Consider the following 20,053-nt stretch of genomic DNA (forward strand, 5'->3'; position numbering starts at 1 on the left):
CTACATCAGTTACGCTTTTCTTAGAAGCCTTTTTTCTGTACTGCTTCAGTAACAATCCCTCAAATGTGACAATAACCTATTTTTTTGTTCGGTTTCTCATCTTTTAGGCAATTAAAAGCTGCAAAAAAAAAGAATCCAATACTCCCCTTCCACTGTATATTTTAACAAACTATTATTATGTTCTTTGTCACTGTTCATGAAGGCATAATTACATTCTTTAGACCTCAGCGAGTCTCGTGGAAGGGTTGCCAGTGGCAGGTGTTTGCTACGTTCCTCCGTCTTCAGCGCCGCAGCTGAACTTCCTGAACGTGGGGGTATTGATTTGCCCATTGATTTTCGAATAAGCTCACATTGTAGAAAGTAGAAATCCAATTAAAAGTTGAACTTGAATCAGTTAATCCAATCAAGACGATGAAATGTATCGATTTGACCCTCAAAATCAATAAGGTCCACGCGTCTCTGTTGTGAGAACGAGTTTCCTTTCTCCCAAAGAATGAAGAGCTCACATGAGCTGCACAATGTCAGAAATATAGAGTCAATTATCCCACACGTGTTGCTTACGTTTGGGCTCGGTTAAACGCTGGAGGAGAGACTCATTTCAGATACGCGTTGTGTGATCCGTTACACACAACCACACTTAAGACAGAAGTCACGTGAGCAGTGGACCCCAAAGCATTGGTTCAAGAATATTTTGTGTGAGCAATTCACATAAAGTAAGAAAAAGTAATTATCATGTGTTTAATCAACACTTAAAAGGAACATTTTGCTTAAAAAAACGCTTTTTCAATAACTTCTCCTTGTAAAGCGGAATAATATGTACACGTATAAAACCATACGGAACAAGCTGTTCACCAGCCTCTGAATTCAATGATACAGACTTCCTCCAAATCTCCCACTCATGAACCAATTAAATCGTCCGGCTCCTAATTAGTGCTTTATTAAAGCCAGCAGCGTGGAAAAGGCGTGCTGCAGGCGTGCTTGTTAAACGAAGCCGCACGGTGCAACCAGCCGTGATGGCAGACGTACGCACGTCACGTCGTCCTTCTGTCACGTATTGTGAGGTCAAACCTTTACGTGCTCAACTCCCTCGACTCCGCGACACAGTCTAGTGAAATTCCTCATTTCCGAGCATTGCGGCCCTGCTTTGTTTTCGCCGCATCTACTGTTTGTAACCAACGCTAAGTTACTGTTGCTAAGTCCGCCCACCGTCCCTGTGGGGAAATCCAGCCGCCGGCGAAGCGGCCCCCAGCGAGGCGGATTGGAATGTGGGCCCGAGTGAAAAGGTCTTTTCTGCTGCCTTTCAGATAACATTTACACATTTACATTTAAACGTCTTAATTCACGGATCAAAGTGCAGTTTGCCCGAGGAAACGCCGGCTGAATGAGCGGAGCGGGTCTCTCGGCTGTTACTTGGGCCTGCTTCTTTTAGGTAATAGACTGGACCGCCTTTGAATGGGAACAAACGTTGTTTTTCTTTCAGAGGCGTTCGGAAAACGCTTGAACAAAATCCCCACGAGGTTTTTTTTTTTTTTTTGCCTGCAGAAGTTCAAGCAACCTTTGGCTCGGTGCCACGCGGTGATATCAAGCTGCTTCCCAGCCGTGGTTGGAGGGGGGAGGTCGGTGTAGGAGGGGGGATGGTGAGGGTCGCAGGGGGTCGAGGCTCTTTTAATTACCACAGTCAGGTTCAAGTCACTGGTCAAGAGTGTCGCTGAATTTTTTTTTTTTTCTTCCTTTTTTCCCATGATGCAACGTCCACAAGGCCTGGCCTACATGAGGCACAGCATGCCGCCACTGATGCCCCTCTGATTAGGTGTCCTGTCCGCCCCGGGGATGCGTGCGATGACAGCCGGGAGCACGGCGATGGCTGGGAAGCCGACAGAGACGTCCGTTAAATGGCAGCTTTGTTATGACGCGTCAGCGAGGACGTGGTGGATGGTAAGCAGGAACTCTTTTCTCTTGACTTATTCCTCTTTGATTACATGGGGTGAAAAACGTCGCTCCGAAGCAAAATGGACTTCATTTCATGTGACCTTTCCAAAATGTCACGCTGACCTCTGACATCTGTCTGGGTAAAATAAACGGTCTGTAAATGTCCACGTTTAGTAAATATCAAATTCTGCTGATTGCCCTGTGGGAATTTAATGGACATCATCTTGTTTTTCTTTTAGGAGTTCTTTGTGTGACTGTGCTCAGGTCTAAAGTTCTATTTGTGAGGGATATTGTGAAGAAGGCTATTTTAATATGAACTATTTCGCTTTACTTCACATGTCGCATTTAAAAGAGATGTTACATAAGCTGGTAAGTTAAGCAGTTCGGTCACATTAATATCGGAATAATTGTAGTCCCGAACGCAAGAAGCATTTTAGTCCTCTGGACCCAGTGGTACTGCAACAGATTTGAAGGCCATGAGGAACAAAATGGAAAGGAAAAAAACATTTTTTATTTGCCAAAATAAATAAGAACTTTTCTGCCTCTCTTTCAGTGTTAGAGCGATTCTCAAAGCGCAGCCGTCTGTCCAACCTCTGCAGTGTTAATTTGACAGTGTCAGACAAAGAGCCCTTTCTCCAGCCCGCGCCTTTCCCATGCAGCAGAGGCAACGCAGGCTGACATTTCTTTCTGAATATTTATTTACTTGCACAGATACAGGCGAGCTTTTATTGGCCTCAGCTACTCAAGATACCAACATATTGAATCGGTTCAGAAATAGCATTTAATTCAAAGTTCATATTAAGATCAACGTTTTGAAGGATTTAGCGGAGACTAGCAGACCTGCTGTCTTAGCAGCTGTTGTGAAGTGCCCAAAGGAAATGATGTAATTGAAAGGAAATGTCATCACTGTGTGATCATGCAATTTGAACCCAAACGAACAAAATGATCGTTATTCACATAAACCTGTTGTTAGAACATCACTAATGGAATAGAAGCCATAATAGTAGCCTGGTATAGTGCACGTATGGTTATCACATCACAGCCTATTTTGGATAAAACAAGTTTGAGAACCCAGATCATATTTGTTATTCTCTGACGAGACTTCAGTAAATTAAAAGTCCAAAGAGAAAGAAGCCTTTGTTAATCAAATTTTTAATGTTATTGATCATTTCCTGCCGTTATCAATATTTTGTTTTGTTTTATATTTTCCAGTTTATTTTTCAACATATTGTATAATATGGACTGACTGACAATTTAGTGTATTTTTCATCCGAAAGTTCTGCAATGAAGAGAAACACAAACAAACATTTCATGACTCTTTAGCGTTGTGTCCATTTCATGTTTTCAAAAAGCTTTTCAGATTAGAGCTACAAAACAATAAAGAGCACCTCAGGTTTGATTCTCCCCGTGCACCCCCACAAGAAACCCGCGTGCACGCTTGTGACCACATGGGGGCAGTACATCCTCATTCAGAGGGGTGGGTTCTGGAGGAGGGAAGGCTCGTGCACCAGCAGACTGGCATGATAATGTTTGGTAAATGGAGGCAAAGAGAGGACAAAATTAGTGTGTGTGTGTGTGTGTGTGTGTGTGTGTGTGTGTGTGTGTGTGTGTGTGTGTGTGTGTGTGTGTGTGCGTGTGCGTGTGTGTGTGTGACAATAATAATATTTTATCTTTAAATTCAAAAAAATTAAACATTCTTGCATGAGTACTGGGGAATGGCTAAGTACTGAAATGTATTAGTTCTGCTAGACGTGTCCGTTTTGTGGGAGGTTAAAAGAGGGTTTTCAAAGACACCCCAGCAACATCAGTCTGGATTTAGCCTGGAAATGATTATTGATTGACCGTTTACAGCCATTTGTTCCGCGACTGATTGCTCTCAGCCTAATTGTTTTTGGAAGTGAATCAAAACGGATGACGAGGTGTGTGGTGTAGATACTGGACCCACTTGACGGCGCGGGCCTTTTTAGATGGAGCGAGTACTCTGTTAATGTCATGATAAGAGTGACGAGAGAGCAGGGAAATCTATTGTCCTTGTACTCCTTTTTTAAATCAGTCAACTGCACTGGCACCATTGCACCGATACAATGCTTTATACCACAGGCTTTTACTTATTGTCACAACACCGACTATAACCGTCATCGCTGCTGACATTTTATCTAATGTATGAGATTATAACATGTAATATACCCTAATGTAGAACAATAGCCTTCTAGAATCAGTGCTTTCAACAGTATTTTCGTTGTTCATTTTTGATGGAATTACATTTTAATGATAGTGGAAAGTGTACAATTAACATAATCCTGTGATAGCAATCATGGTATATCAAAATAATTACCATGAAAACGTGTTATCCCAGTACCATTTGGTCTTAACATGTTTTGCAGCTTGTCTTATAAAACGTTTATTGGAAACGTCTACATGTGTGTGGACATTATCTAGTTTTTAACACTGTCACTATGCAAAATAGTCCCGACAACAAATGACAACCATGATAATCCAATTTAGGTGTTGCAGTAATAACTGCAGTGATTTCCACCCGTAGTCTTTGACCACCCAGCTATTCCGGGCCGTGGGGTCCAACAGCGGCTCTGTCAGGCCCCGATCGGCCCGTCACAGGAGCGGAAGTGAGGGGCCCAGGGCAGAGAGTCCGGGGTCCACTGGTACTGGCCAATGAGGGGCAAGAATGCAAAAGACTTACGAAACAGAGCTGTGTCAAGCTTTGCAGAAACCGCTGGTTGGTACCGGGGAAAGGTTGAGTGTTTGCTTTCAAATTAAGAGGTAGATTTTCTCATGTTGGGATTAAAAAAAGATAGTCTGGCCGATTATTACGCAAATTGTTTATAATTGGTGAATGGATATTATTAATTTCCATCTAGCTACATAACTCCATGTAATGGGGTTGTATTTAGATGAAGACATAGGCCTACACAAAAACATAGTTTTTATTTATAACGGTCTAAATCCATGAAATTGAAGTTCCTCTTACTTTGTGAAAACATTCATCCACACGGGCTGCATCGGAAATAAGTGATAAATGTTCCTTTCATCCATTACAAACCACATTCACATTAATCGGCATTCTATTCGTGATTCACGTCGATGGGTTTGCAAGGGAAGAGACGTTATTTTATTTGGAAAACGTCCGACCGGAAGTCCTCTGGTTAAACCGACGTCCAGCTTGACGGTCCGGCGTGACCGAGCCGGAGGGGCGGCAGCCAGCCAGACGGAGAAAGTGAAGGCGGAGACCAGCCCCGAGAACGAGAACTCAGCCTCTCCTGGATCACGTTCAACTTCACTGAACAACCCCCCCCAAAAAAACCGATCCAAAAAAGTAGGACTCGAAGAGGAAGAAAAACAAGACTTAAAAAAACAAACAAAAAAAAGAGACAAAAACCGCGAGGTTCTCCCAACTTCTGTAAACCGCTGCAAAGGCTCGTCTTCCGGTATTGACTTTTTTTTTTTTTTTTTGCGAGCACTGCAAGAGAAAAAAACTCCTCCAAAGCACAAAGTTGAACGTGAGAAATGTGAAGCTACCGGGCGCGTGTGTGTGTTTCAGCCCGGGCTCCAGGATTCCCCATTAACCCATGCAGTACAGTGCAATGGTACGTGATCACGCGCTCTTATTGCTTTCAAATGTTGCGAAACCGGTGATGATGATATTTGTGATACAATCATTGTTATGTCTATTTTCTGTAAAACTGTCCTGTCCATGAAACGATTGGGGGGGTCGACTCCACGCGCACCACCACACTCTTGCACGGTCGGGCCAAATCGTAAGGGGACTAAAGTTGGCACGGATTCTCCTGCACGCTGCAGTTTACCGTCCCGTTCCCCCTTAATCTGGCAAGATGAAGCTCTACGTGGATCGCTGACAGCTCCGTGGGACGCGCGTGCACGTGCGCGCGCCCGCGCACACGGTGCAGCAGTAAAGTGACAATGTTTAACTTCCAGTCTCTCCCGCGTTCTCTTTGCGGCGTTACGATACGCGCAACTCGCTCGCCGCTGTGCGTGTTTTAAGAGCCGTCAGGTGTTCGGGTGTTGCGTTCACTGCGGGGCGACGAGACGCGCACGGCCATTTTAAAAGTCAATCTTTAAACAACGTCCCCCTGCATGCACTAATTGTAACGTGACAAAGTTGGAAGCCAGGTCTTTTCTATTTCTCTTATTTAAAAAAAAAATATATATATATTTATATATATATTCTGCCGTCCGTGTGGGATTGCGGGCTTCTACATTAGCAGGACCCATAAAATGTATAATGTCTTTAAAAGACAATGCATTAAAACGATCGCATATTTAACTTATCGCGATTTATTTCTGCGACTTCTCAGGACATTTTAAAGCGAGTGCATTGGTGTCTTTTCTACAGCGATACAAAGTATAAAAAAGACAGTAGCTTAGTATCTTTTTTTTTTTTTTTTTTTTTTACTGTAAACCACACACACAGAATTATCATGTGGAGAAGGAGTGATCCAACGTGGTGGACACGGAGCTCAGGGGTTTAGGGCAGAAATGTCCCTGTTTTGTTTTATGTAACCCAGAAGCGCACATCTAAGAAATACAATCTACTGCACTGAGGAGGGGAATTATAATGTATGGTGTCTATCCAAATAGAGGAAAAAAGCTGCTGGATTGTGGATATAGGGGCTGTGTGTTGGGAGGCGGAGGAGAAGAAGAGGAGGAGGAGGAGGGTGAGGAGGAGGAGTGTGTGTAATTACGTGGGTGAAAAAAAGTTGAGTCTGATTTGCTGGAATTGCGCAGGAGCGAAGGCGCACCGGTCGATTTCACATCAAGTGTGGTTAAAGCAAAAGGGGTGAACGTCACACACTCGTGTGAGTGCCCTCTGAAGCTTCCCACAGTGCTTTTATGAACGACACATCGCGGCACCGAGACGCGCAGACAGACACCGCGTCGTAGCTCGAGGAGTACGCAGCGGACCCGCGCGCACCGGTTACACGAGTTCAACTTGCCAGCGCTTCTTATCCATTTTTTTTAAATTTTTTTTTTAAACCTGCATGTCAACTTTAAAAACATCTCCTGCATAGAATTTTTCTCCCCCCCCCCCCTCGAGAAGACAATCTTTGGATCGCACAAATTAACGGATGTTCTTGGATAACCGCTGCTCGTTTTACGCGGAGAGCTGCTCCACGGTCTTGCACGGTGCACGTCGGTCCAGGAATGGCGCGATAAAGTGATCAGAGGAATCAGTCCAAGTACACTCACGTCTGGTGTTGCCGTCTCGTCATGTATTCTCCAATTTGTCTCACTCAGGTATTTGTGTGTCTTTTAAAAAAAAAATATGCATTCGATTGCTGTGGTTTGCAAATGTATCTGACGGTGACCAGGGATTTGGAAGTTTCCCTGTTTTTTTTGTTTTTTTTGCTCGCGTCGGGTATTTACTTTCATTATAAATAAGAGTTCTGTAAAGGGGAAGTGTCGCGTTCGAACTGATCGCAGATTTGGGATTTTATCCTAAACGCACGTGTTTGTGCCACGATTGACTTGACTTTTACTTTCGGGATTTCAAATTCCAATGAATGTTTTTTTTATTTTTTAATGCCATTAATTAGTCCGCTCGGTTGTTTAAAAGCCGCCGATACATTTCCGATCTTTGCGTCCTTTAAAGTTATGCGTAAAGAATAATTTTCTGAAAGCATTCCACGACTGTCATTTTAATGTCCCTGGCGCAGGTAAGCATATTTTCTCTCGGGTTTAATTAGTTCATTCGGGTCCCCCAATAACCTCTCACACAAGCCGCGCTTTATGATTTGTATTTCCACGTGTATATTTTTATTTATCGTAAAATCCCCTATACTTTGGGGAAGTGGAAGTTGGAAGAAGATAAAGGCCACTGAAGGAAGATCAAACGCATGATAAGGTTGATTCAGCGGAGGGACAGAGGAGCTGACTGTTTTGGCTGACTCAGTTTTACTGTTTATATTTTACTTGGCATAAGTAAGTGATTGACTGAGATGCGGTTTAGTTTGTGCTTAAGAGGATTGTGCTTTTATGGCCCCAGCAGAAGTGCACTGCGGAGGCCCGGCCAAGTCATTTGTCTTTACAGCATTTGGCTTTTGGACTGGCTGAAGAAAATTAACACAATATTTAAAGTGTTTTCGAACAGGAAACCAGGAGTGAAAAGAACTTAAGATACACTTGCTCGCTGCCGAGCAGATTTACTTAATTTTGTCAATTTAATTGGCAGCATTAATAGTGAGATGACATTTAAAGCGCTTCTCAATTCATTTGTTTATATCTCTAAATGACTACGGATAAGTATGTAGCATCCATAGTAAATATAATACATTTCAAAGCCATCTGTGGAGAATTAAATATTTATTCATGCTGTTTAATAAATGATTCTAATTTGACATTGCTGTTATGGAGCAGAGTTTTATTGGCTCAAAAGTGCAGACCAGAAATGTGGCTTCTCAGAGCAGCACCAGCGGCGGGCGCAGATAGGGAGTGGATTTCTGTGGTTTCCTATAACCCGCCTGCCTGGCCGCCTACGAAAAGAACAATATGTGGTTTAACTCCTTAAACGCCCGCTCACAAGGAGCTGCTCATACTTATTACATTGACATTTTAATGAACTGTAACGTGGATGGGCCCCAATTTCCCACGTGTCACTCGGAGCTGTTGTAATTTTTGAAAGTTCAAAATCTTCCCCACTTAAAGAAGTGATTTCCCCTAAATGAAAAATAAATATTGGATTGGCCAGTTCTGTTTTAGACTTAGCAGAAGTATTATTAATATGAGGGCCACAAGCTGGAAAATTGCTTTAGGAATGTTGGAATTTAGCCTTTTTTCATTGGTGATGATCACAAGAAGTCATTTTTCAGTTAAAGATAATGTGGTTTAGGGTATTATACACATTAATGCGTAGAACACTTGAAAAGTAAAATCTGTTGAAAATAATTTCATTAATATTTATATTCAGTCCAAGAACATTTCTTTAGATAAAGGAGCTAATTCTGAAAGTAGGCCATGATTTTAAATGTCACCCAGGTATTTTGTAATGAAGACGAGTGTGAGAAGAAGTGTGTTAACCTCAAAAACCCTGGCGTGACCTTAAAATAGTGTCCCAGATCAACCTCCTGCAAATACCTTTCACGGGTGGCTTTGATGCGCCGCCGTTCTACTCATTGTGCTTTCAATGCATTTTCAACATGCAGCCGCTATACGCGTGTGCCGGGACAATGGTAATCTCCCTCACTTCCCTCTTCGGCCCGGCGCGCTCGCCCTTACGTGCCTCGTGACCGTTTGAGCCCTTTCGCGTCGGAGCGCGGGTGGTTCGGTCAGAGAAATGCTCCGGCGATGGGAGGCTATACAGCGTTGGGCGAATGAGAGCGGTATCGGGTGCTATTGTAGTCCCGGCAGTTGACGTAAACAGTGGAACGTCCTCGTCGAACCTGATGAATCTAAAATGGTAAAACCGGTGTTGAAGAGGAAGTTCTCGCCTTAAAGTGGTTGAACCTGCCCATGTGACGCCCTGTGATTATATTGTTTATCTGTGGTCTGACCTACCTCGGATCAACGGCCTTTCCTTCGCATGTTTAATGACACGAGTTTCACCATTTCTCCCCCCCCCCCCTCTCCGCATCCAGGATGAATTTCATCCCTTCATCGAGGCACTCCTCCCTCACGTCCGCGCCATCGCTTACACGTGGTTCAACCTCCAGGCCAGAAAACGCAAGTACTTCAAGAAGCACGAGAAGAGGATGTCCAAGGACGAGGAGCGTGCGGTGAAGGACGAGCTCCTGAGCGAGAAGCCCGAGGTTAAGCAGAAATGGGCGTCCAGGCTGCTGGCCAAGCTGCGCAAGGACATTCGGCAGGAGTACCGGGAGGACTTTGTCCTCAGCGTGACGGGCAAGAAGCACCCGTGCTGCGTGCTGTCCAACCCGGACCAGAAGGGCAAAATCCGCCGGATCGACTGTCTGAGGCAGGCCGACAAGGTTTGGCGCCTGGACCTGGTGATGGTCATCCTCTTCAAAGGCATCCCTCTGGAAAGTACAGACGGCGAGCGCCTCGTCAAGTCTCAACATTGCACCAACCCAGCACTTTGTGTCCAGCCACACCACATAACGGTATCGGTCAAGGAGCTGGACTTGTTTCTAGCGTACTATGTCCAGGACCAAGGTACGTCCACGCTCCGTGTGTGTTTGTTTTACTGTGTGTGTTTGTGTGTGTGTGTGTGCCAGCCAGCCAGCCAGCCAGCCAACGCGCATGTGTGAATGATGGCTTGGCAAGGTCAGGGGTCACATGTGTTCCTTTTTGGCAGTCTTTCTGAGGCCGGCTGAAATCACCGCCACAGTTGCCAGACAAATAAACACGGGGCAGTTGATAGTCAGTACTCTATACGCAGCGTACATTTCGACGTGGCTCAAGCATGACTCACTGACTCACTACTAAAAAAAACAATCGGGGAAGGTTTGAAACGCGTCTTTGCTCTGCCGTGCTCCAGCGGCATGTTCAGTAATTATTCGGTATCTCGTACACACACAGTAAATATTTTCTGTTTGTCTAGACATTAAGTGATGACAAATACGAAAAGTTGCCGTGTAGTTTAATTCAAATGAACCCACAAGTAATGTATTTAAGTGTGTGTACCAGTAACACCGGATCCTTATGCAGCCCTTTGTTATTACAGTTGTAGTATTTATTAATAGCTGTAATAATAAAGAAAAAAAAAATCTGGTTCTCATTTTACCCCATCATCCCCCTTTTATATATTCTAACATGTCATTTTGAAACTATTTCCATCTAAAATCACAATGCAACAATGCTGTTTTAGTGTAGATTTACCCCCATAAAAAAATGTAATTGCGACATTATGTTATTAATATAAGAGTGGCTGTAAGTCAAAATAAAGCTTAGCACTGACGTTGCGAGTAGACCTGAGTGGGGCTTTTATAATATCGGCCAAACATTTCAGGATATTAACGATATTGTGTCTGTTATAAATCATGCGTGTGATCGCGTTGGCGCCGAAATCCGGCTTTTCTTAATTCCTGAAAAGCTGGTTTCTTTTACATGAAAGCCTTTTGCGGACACAGCGATGTGCTCGATGCAAAGACTTGAAACCTGCTTTTTATTCAGCTCAGTGTTTAATAAGAGGTTGAAAAAATGTGGTGCCAGGTACTGGAATAGGTTTCGACATGCACATTTCTAAATTAGATGTGTTAAAGCCTTCTGCGTGCCAGCCTGCCTTTTTTTTCAGAATTAAATTCTCGTGATTTATATTTCCCATTCATACACTACCAAAAGACTGCCACGCACTAATGGAATATTGGCATTTGCCAAAACATGACAGGTAATTTCAAACACAAAATTCAAGCCAATATGTATTCTCAGAAATAATTTAGAAAAGGAAAAAAAAGAAACTAATTATTCATTTTACACACTGCTCACATCCACACATCCACAAGTTTAAAAAGTAGTAGTAGTAGGAGCAGTAATTAACAACAGATAGTACACAAGTTTGGAAAAAAAATATTGTTTAGTTCAATGCTGTAAATCAAATTTTTATTTAGACCCAATCTAGCTTTTTTACACAATAAAATTCAACGTTTCATCGCTCTCCGTAAACTTGACCCATAGGAATCCCCCTCTGTTGTATTTCTCGCTTAAATTCCCCTGTATTAAATCCATTGACCGAATAGCCGGCGACGCTCTGCTATTGAGGGAGAACTGGTGGTGTAGCTAGCTCATTATCATCAAACCCTGAGCGCCATTTTGTGTTTGATAAGTGCCAGCGAAAGCAGAAGGCACAGCACACAGACAATAATGGTTGCCACTGGCACCGGGGTTGGCACCAGACCCTCTTTTGTGTCTTTTGTAGGATGCCACCGCTTCCCTGGTTTGCATCTGCTTCATTTTTTAACTGTTCAGCACCAAGTGAAGAACGGCCCTTCAATGACAAACAGACACCATTTATATGATGAGTTGTGGACGGCATTTTACTAGCTTTTATAAAAAATAAACAAACGGGGGGATACATTTGCGATTCGGATGACAACCATTTCTTACCGTTTTTTTCTGCGGGTTGAGACTTTGGCATCGCGCAGGCGGCGGTGCTTTTTCTTCCCATGCGCAAGCTAAAGCGTCTTTTCTTTCTCTTCAAGTCACCGAGCGGTGCCCACCTCCAGTCAATGCAGCCATATTGTGGTAGCGTGTGGTGCGGCGCCATTTTGTTTTGCACCGTGCCAGGGAGGCAGGCAAATCACCAGTAATGGTTGTTAGATGTTGGCATCAAACCCTCTTTGTCTGCTTGCAGCGTGCCTTTGATTCGTTGGTTGGCATCCGCAATGCAGTGGGCACGTCGGAAAGTTTTTTTTGACAGTGGCAGAATGGCCGCCGCCGCCGCCTTTGTTCTGCTGCAACTGCACGAAACAAACGCAACAACCGAACAAGTGAGCCCGAAGAAACAAGCAAACGGCTTATTCTCAAACAGAATCGCTTTTCCTTTGTCGTGCGAATCACAACAACAACAAAAAATTACAACAATATCATTGTTTTCCTCGTCCTGCAAGCTGTCAGCGGCTCACTTCTGCAGGGTTGTGTAATTGGATTAAAAAAAAATAAAATAAATCTGCCGCCGTAATTTAACGGATTTTCTTGTTGTTATTTTCCTTCCTGGCAAAAATCAGTAAGTTCAGCGGGTATTTGTTTTCCATTGTGGTGCCTGAGAAAGGTCGGCGGGTTGGCAGTGAGTGCGCTGTGTGAATTTAGAGAGGGCACTCAGCCCCCTTGTTCCGGGGCACAGACGCGTTTAGGCAGGCGGGCCTGCAGCACCCATGTGCATGCCCAGATGAATGCCCGCTGGGAAGCGGGCAGGGGGCTGAGGGTGGGGGTTGTGGCATCCATTGTGCCAACTGGCAGGCCGTGTTCAATGCAGGGCCCTGGCTTCTCTCACACACACACACACACACACATACGGCCTTTATAATCGAATGCACAGTTTTATCGCCATCTTATCAAACCAAAATGAGATTCTTTTTTTTTTTGCACCTTATTTGAATCCTCGCCTCTCTCGACATGGATCCATATATCGCATATCCAGTTTGGCAGCTGGGTGGAATAGTTGTAAGAAGACGCGGAGACAATGGTCGTGTTGGAACACGTAACACTGTGTGTGTGTGTGTGTGTGTGTGTGTGTGTGTGTGTGTGTGTGTGTGTGTTTGGCTTTGTTAAGCTGAACGTCACTGCTTCCTCAACAAATAGGAATGTAGGAATGTAGTCAGTATGTAAAATCTCAACCGTGTCTTTTATTCTTTCTTAATACATATCTGCAATTAATACAATATGAGAAATATAATATCTTTAATTGAGTTACACAAGCCGATTTGAAGAATTTAGAGGTAAACTTGTCATGGAAATCCCAACTATTATCGTTATTATGAGCATTTTGAAGCTGTCGCTGCCTTCTAACCAGTAACCGAGAAGAATCCCTGAGGTAGTCCAACGGGAGACCAAAAAAGTCAAGGTCTAGCAGCCCTCCCATTACTCCGGAGCTGAAAGTTAACACGCCCATAAAACATCATTACCTTGACACCCCTCCCCACCCCAAGGTAGTGTAACTTCTCTTTCACACTGTCACGATAGTTTGTGGAACTGGATGGATTACCTCCGAAAACACGCTGCCGTGTTAATGGAGACCTTGTTTTTAAGAGCGGACGACTTAACCTCCGCCCCGGGGGGGGGGTCGTGACCTTTTTCACAAAGATGTGACTGGGTGTCCTCTGAAGTTTAATTGAGCAAAACGGATCAGTGAAAACGCGCCGTTGCGGGCCCAGGGCACGTGGAGGAGGAAGACTTTTTGCCTGGAGGCGGCGGCGGCGGTGGTGGCGGCGGTCAGGGGAGGAGGTGGGGGAGCCCCCCTGCCCCCACCCTCCCCTTCATGACCTCCTCTATCGGGGTCAAACCGCAGCGGTCACAGGATCACCGGTGGTCCTTTTGGCAAACCAGTTTGTCATCCACTCCCCCGCCGCTACTCCTGTTGTGGCTGGTGGTCCCTTGGTTCACTGGCCTAAGTGAGGGGGAGTTTGGTACCACTGACTCCCTACATCTCACCCCCCCCCCACACACCCCACCCCACCCCACCCGTCTCCGGTCCCTTGAGCCGGGTCGTGTGGCTGGCCCCCCTATCTCCGAGATTGGCCATCGCCTGCTCACCAGACTGCGCGCGGAAGCCGCCTGCATCTCGTTTTCCGCACGGCTGCCTTTTCGAGGCGACCAGTGCGGAGGCCTGACCCCCCCCCCCCCCCCCCCGTCCCGTCCCCCTCCCACCCGGGTCACAGTGGAGGCCTGTGACTAAGCACAACATCTATCCCTCCCTCCCGTCACCCGCCTTATCCTCCTATGCCATCAGGAATCACCCCCGCGGCACACTGCGCGGCCAAACCACGCTCTCTCTCTCGCTCCTTCTCCCAGTCGCTTTTTCTTTTCACACTCCCTGGCTTTCCCTCTAGCCAGAAACCACGACCATGACAGCTGTCCCAGGCCCAGGCGCTCGGCCAGAGAGAGCGCTGCTGGGTCCCTGCCAGAAGTGTGAAACAAAAGTTGTTGTAGGCAGACAGCGCCGAGGACGCCACTGTTTGTCTTCATGTTTTTGGTCAAATTATTAAGCGGCGTTTAATTTCAAATGTTCCTGGCGCGACGAGAGACGGCCCTTTTTTTCTAGAAGCCCAGTTGGGTTTGATTCCTGGACGTGAATTAAACCGTGAGCGCCCTGAACGAAACGAGCAGGCTCCTAGAAGCACAAATCCTGGGAAAAACCTTAACCGACGACTCCAGAGCCATATAGAAAGACTCCTCAGGCTGAACTGCTCAACCCAACGCTGGCCTTCCATTCCGGCTTCCTTATTAGTATGCAATAGAGCCTGCGGCGTCTGGCTACCTCTCTGTCAGAGCCATAACCTATCGAACACATTCTCTCAATCTAATCCACTTAGAACTCCCTCCCAGCTTCACCGCTTGCCTTATTGATTTCCGCTTCCCACTAAATGTCCTCCCGATCCTTTTTCTCTTAACCCCGGAGCTATTTATGTTTTTGCTGTAGTCTTTCTTTCTCGTCTCTCGCTTCTCTTTCTTATCTCGAGCCTTCCTTCTTTCTTTCTTTCTTTCGTTCTTGCTCACTTGCCGACTTTCATTCCCTCTTAATGGCTCCGCACCCTCTCCGGGATCCCTGGTTAGTTTGTGATCTCCATCTGACTTTCCTCTGCCGTTCCGTCTCTCCCCTCCTGTTCTTTCTCAAACACCGACCCGGGTGCAGTGCAGCCAGGTTGCCTGGCTCAGTATGAGGCTTGTGTTATTAGCGGCGGGGTTTTGCTCGAGCAAATACCTCAAGGCTTAAACAGGCCGTGTTACCTCCTTGGCCCTCTTTTGTGTGCCATGTGTACATAAATCTCCATGGAAACAAGGCAACTCGGAGCAGAGGCCACTGAGAAATGTGAATTCCTTCTTTTCTCAACAAAATTTATAACTCTCTCCTTTGCTCTACTACAGTGTGTTTAATTTGCTTGTGTCACAGTTTGCGCTGTTGCGCCCCCCCCCCCCAAACAAAAAAAATTGGGACGTGTCTTTTCTTTGGCGTTGTAAGGCACAGGCATTGTGTTGAAAGGGCTTTTCTTGTGTATTTCAGCGGGAGGCTCAATTTTGCGGTCGTGGCTGCACTCGGTCAAGGGCTGCAGTTTGTGTCATTAGTCTATGGTTAAGATCTCAGCTTCACCACACTTTCCCAGGCTTTTTGGGGAGGACCCCCAAATGCATTTCAAATCCCCCCGAGGCCACTTGACTGGAGGGCCGGCACCTCCCACTCCTCCCCGGATAGATCCCCCCCCCCCACCCCCCCTCCCCCACACCCACCCCCACCCTGTCTGCCGTCCCTCCCGAATGAAGACAAATGGGTACATTCACCCCCTGTCCCAGGCACTACACTGTACCTCACTGTCCTGCCGTACAAAGCGGGCCCTCCCTGCTGCCTGAGTTTCTCCATCCAATGACTGCTCTCTCTCTTCTTTTCCACAACTGCTGGAAAAACTAACTGTCGGCCCGTTTGCGCGCTAGACCGCTCATGTTAGACGACGGGGTCGGTAGAGGCGAATTCACGTGAAGATGTTTTTTGTTTTTTGACCTCGGGAGAAAAGCCCCCTCGAGTACCAGACTCCCATGCAAAAGCAAGTCCCCTTCACCCAGGAAGAAGCCTTTTGAGTAACCAATGAAGGGAAGAAAGAAAAAAAACAAAAAACGGGAAGGGGTAGTAGGTGGGGTGTGATGGGGAACGTTGGGCAGGGACAGACAATCAGAGTGGTTGCCCAGGAGACACTAACTTCTCTGTGCAGCAAAACCCCCACCCCTGTTTTGCCCCATCAAAGTCTTTTCAGCCCAGACAGGGTCGATCAGTGGCCCAGAGTGATGGTTGTCTCTTCTTTTGTCTGGCGGTACAGTACGGCCCATCACTGTGACGGCTCGACAAGACCTGAGCGGGACAGAAAAAAGAAAGGCCCGCCAGTGTAGCGCTGTGCGAAATGTACTTTTGGGTGGGCGTGTTGCTGTTTGGCGTGGTGGGGGCGAATCCCCCAGAGGATTTTATTCTAATGTCAGTGCAGCGGGTCAAAGAGGGGATATGCTGTCTGGGGCTTGGGAATGGCCTGCTTGGGACGGATTCATCAGAGCCCCATTGAGTTGTCAAAGCTAGCCGAAGGGCTTCCACTCCTCCCTCACTTATGTTCACTTCTCAAAAAGCAAAAAGCAAATTTAGAAACCAACTCCCAATCAAGTCAGGATGCCATATATTCAGCTTAATTTTGTTTTTATTGACCCATACAGAAAAGTTGCAGAAGGAAATGAAAGTTAGAAAATAAGTAACTGATATTTTTAGCACTCCATAAATGTTAATAAAGTGAATGAGTGAAAGAGGAAATATAGACAACATGAAATTCTTTTACCTCAGGATCACCAACCCAGCAGGTGTTAGATGTTCTACTGAGGTACTTCCTCCATTATGACAGACATGATTTCACACTGCCACTTTCCATCAAGTCATTAAAACAACAAACTGGTACGGTGAATGAATGGGGGAAAAAAACACGGTTTCCTCATATTTCTTTACGTTTAATTCTCACATATCTACAGTATGTCAAATCAGAGCTACCTTATATTACTATCAACAGTTTTGCAAAATTTTATTCAATATTAATTTAGATATATGGATGATTTTTTTTAACCAGCAGGAAACTCTGATGCTGAAATGGTTGGCTGCTGTGTAACATCTTGTTCTAGCAAACAAGCGAGTCCAGTTCTGTCTGGACCTTTTGATTAAAGCCGGCTGCCGCACTAACAAGATGGTTAATAAAACCAGTTATTTTTTACTGGGGAAGAACAGGGCTTGTTGCCATGGTGCCAGCTGAAATGCTATATGATCTGGCTCCAGAAATTCTCCAGAACTGGCCCGTTCGTTTCAAAGGCACGAGGCTCCAGCTGGTAACTTTGCTGCACCTTCAGAAAAAAAAAACATTCTTAAATGTTACACGCAAACACACACACACACACACACACACACACACACACACGGGGGGGGGGGGGGGGGGGGGGGCATGTGTTCACAATCCACACGAAAATTGAAAGTGAGAGCGCTTTAAAAGCTTGTTCCGGAATTACCGAGTCAAGATTGTAATTAGGCCTCCAACATGTGCGCAGACCTACAACCCCTCAATTACACTGTGGCTTCTTAACAAAAAATAACTTGCATCTCCTGCATCCCTCTCTTAAGCCAACATCACCAAGGAAATTTGGCCAACAAGATGAAGTCTAATTTGAGCTGATCTTCTCGTTGTGCTTCACGTACTTCTCTTCAAGCTTAACATAGCTTTTTGAGCAGTTACGATAATGACCCCATTTGACCTCAAGACGGCTAAATGAGTAATGCGCAAGCTTAACGTCTCTGATGGGATCCCGGCTGAGTCTGCGTGGTGTTTTCCAGGAACATCTTCATCTGCTTATGCGCGTCTGTTTCACAAACTCTCCCAACGTTCGCCAGACATTTTTCTCCCCTTTTTTCTGTAAAACCTCTGGCTGTAACTTGGGTTGCCATGTGTGTCTTGTTAAGGGCAGTTATGACAAATGGCAGCAGCTGTACAAACTAATCTCTCTGTAGCTTTCACACATGGCGCCCAATTAACAATGGACCACTGTGGGGCCCTAATCCACGGTGCAGCCATCCTCTGGTCTCGCTTGCTGGGCCAACGGCCCCAGGAGACTCTTCTCCTCTGCACTCCTGTTAGCCAGCCTGTAACTCCATTCAGATGGGAGCCCGGGAGCGCCGGCGAGGCATGCTCGGGTTAGAAACCCCCGGTAGCCATCTTGTTTGTTTCCGTGTTGGGCGGCCCCCGTGTTCTCTCGGCGCTAAAGACCCTGGCTTTAATTCGACACACCGGCCGTTCCGTGGGATCGGGTTTCAGCCCAGAGAGCGCGGCAGGAACCTCACGGGTCTTCATCTCGTGTGCCGGCATTAAAACGCACGGACGCAGCTGCGGTTGTTGGATTTAGCAAAGTGGTTACTGACCGGGTGGGTGGGAGCAACCTGCATGTGCGTGCGTGGGATATAGCTTTCCTGTCAGTGGGCATATTTCCAGTAGTTGTATAATGATAAACTGCTGTTTCTTGGGGTTCCAGATAGCTGAATCCACTGTGTAATGCACTTAAAGTGTGAGGCGGAGGGTGCTTTAGAAAGTGCATTCACTGCCTCCCCAGTGTTCGAGGGTAGTTTACTCTACAAAGACAAAGGAATGATAACCCAAACGCTAAAAGGTTTTTTTTAAACGTTGGATATATTCCAACAAAGCTACTCAAGTACACAAATAATACCCAAGCACTTTCCAAGGAAACGCTTCGTTGTGAGAACTATTTCTCCTCATCCGAGTGTTTCAGCAGGGGTTTTGAATTCAATAAATAATTCCCAAACTGGAGTTCTGAAAGTCCCAAATCACTTGGATGCAAAGCAGTGCGAATTGTTACCTTCACTCGGAGGCAAAACAAAGCCACAAACGGGAGTTTTGACACTCAAAAGGAGGGTGTTGACGGGTCGGCGACCATCAGGAAAACGGGGCAGGCTCCTGCCAAAACTATGACATGAATGAAACAAATGGAAGGAAAATGAAAATGGTTGGGGTGTGATCTCTGGCAGCCGGGGCAAAGCCAGTGCCAACTGTTGAATGAATGGGAAACCGCTGCTGAACTAATGAAAAAGAAAAAAGGAAAAAGAAAGAACTCACTTTTTTTTTTTTTTCATCCGCCATCCAAGAATAATTGAGGGCGCGCAGGCCTTCTGGAGAAGGGTGGAGAAAGCCACCAGACACTTGACTAGCATCTCAACGCACTGGAGGACAGTGCAACACGCAGCAGAAATGGAAGCAATTTCAAGGAGATTTGTTGGGGCTAAAGAAGAGTTCTAAGCCATGAAAGGAGTGCAGGTGAAACCAAAAGTAGAATTAAAACTGTCAAGGGGCACTTCTGAAAACACATTTTTATTAAAGAAAGAAAGCAAAAACACGAAACTCATAAAAAAAACACTTATGGGTGTTACATCCTCATGAATACAGATCACATGGAAGATAAAACCTTTTCATTTCCTCAATTATACAGAAAAGCACATAATAATTGCTGTTCTTGTAAAGTGACATTCTGCCACACACACACACACACATGCGCGCACACGCACAAACACACACACACCTTCAACTCTCAACTTAATCCCGGCTCAAGGTGTTTGGTGACGGGGCTTAACGATTCTGCAGGGATCATGTACTGCACTGTACCGTTGCACTGATGTGATTAGTGGATGACTCAGCTGATTGACAGAAAGTCCAATAATCATCTACAACATTAGAGCTTGTCAAATGTCAGCATTTGCTTCCAATGTACTTTTCTTCTTTTTTTTGGTAAAGCAAACAATCGAACAAAAATGAACAATCATTCAAAAATAACCAATCCTTAATGACAATTAAAAAATAAATCTGTATATGTTCTACACTGTGTGTAATCCCTCAGCCTTCTCTGTTGATGACATGATGGAAAGAGGGGAACAGGGTCCGGATGTATGTTTATATATAGGACCTGATAAGAA

General features: G+C 45.5%; 1 protein-coding gene and 1 long non-coding RNA gene across 20 annotated transcripts in view; both read left to right on the plus strand.

Moving 5' to 3' along the window:
* The first annotated feature begins 1,379 nt into the window (after positions 1–1,379).
* Positions 1,380–1,786, plus strand: LOC120821888 (uncharacterized). The gene is made up of 3 exons (XR_005712600.2): positions 1,380–1,429; positions 1,543–1,616; positions 1,760–1,786. It is a non-coding gene; the product is annotated as an uncharacterized LOC120821888 (long non-coding RNA).
* Positions 1,787–5,092: 3,306 nt separating this feature from the next.
* The window catches only part of LOC120821887 (nuclear factor 1 B-type), a 56,178-nt gene continuing 41,217 nt past the window's right edge, over positions 5,093–20,053 (plus strand). For 11 of the 19 annotated variants that reach the window (XM_040180965.2, XM_040180971.2, XM_078106373.1 and 8 more), the window contains exons 1-2: positions 6,357–7,200; positions 9,537–10,068. In XM_040180965.2, coding sequence (XP_040036899.1) covers positions 7,174–7,200; positions 9,537–10,068 — 559 coding nt within the window. In that variant the 5' untranslated portion in view covers positions 6,357–7,173. Of the gene's footprint in view, positions 5,532–6,356; positions 7,201–9,536; positions 10,069–20,053 lie in introns of those variants that run through there. The other 8 variants (XM_078106375.1, XM_078106378.1, XM_078106388.1 and 5 more) reach the window with 1 other exon arrangement.

This window comes from Gasterosteus aculeatus, chromosome 7, assembly GCF_964276395.1.
Source record: "Gasterosteus aculeatus chromosome 7, fGasAcu3.hap1.1, whole genome shotgun sequence".
NCBI classification, from domain to species: Eukaryota; Metazoa; Chordata; class Actinopteri; order Perciformes; family Gasterosteidae; genus Gasterosteus; species Gasterosteus aculeatus.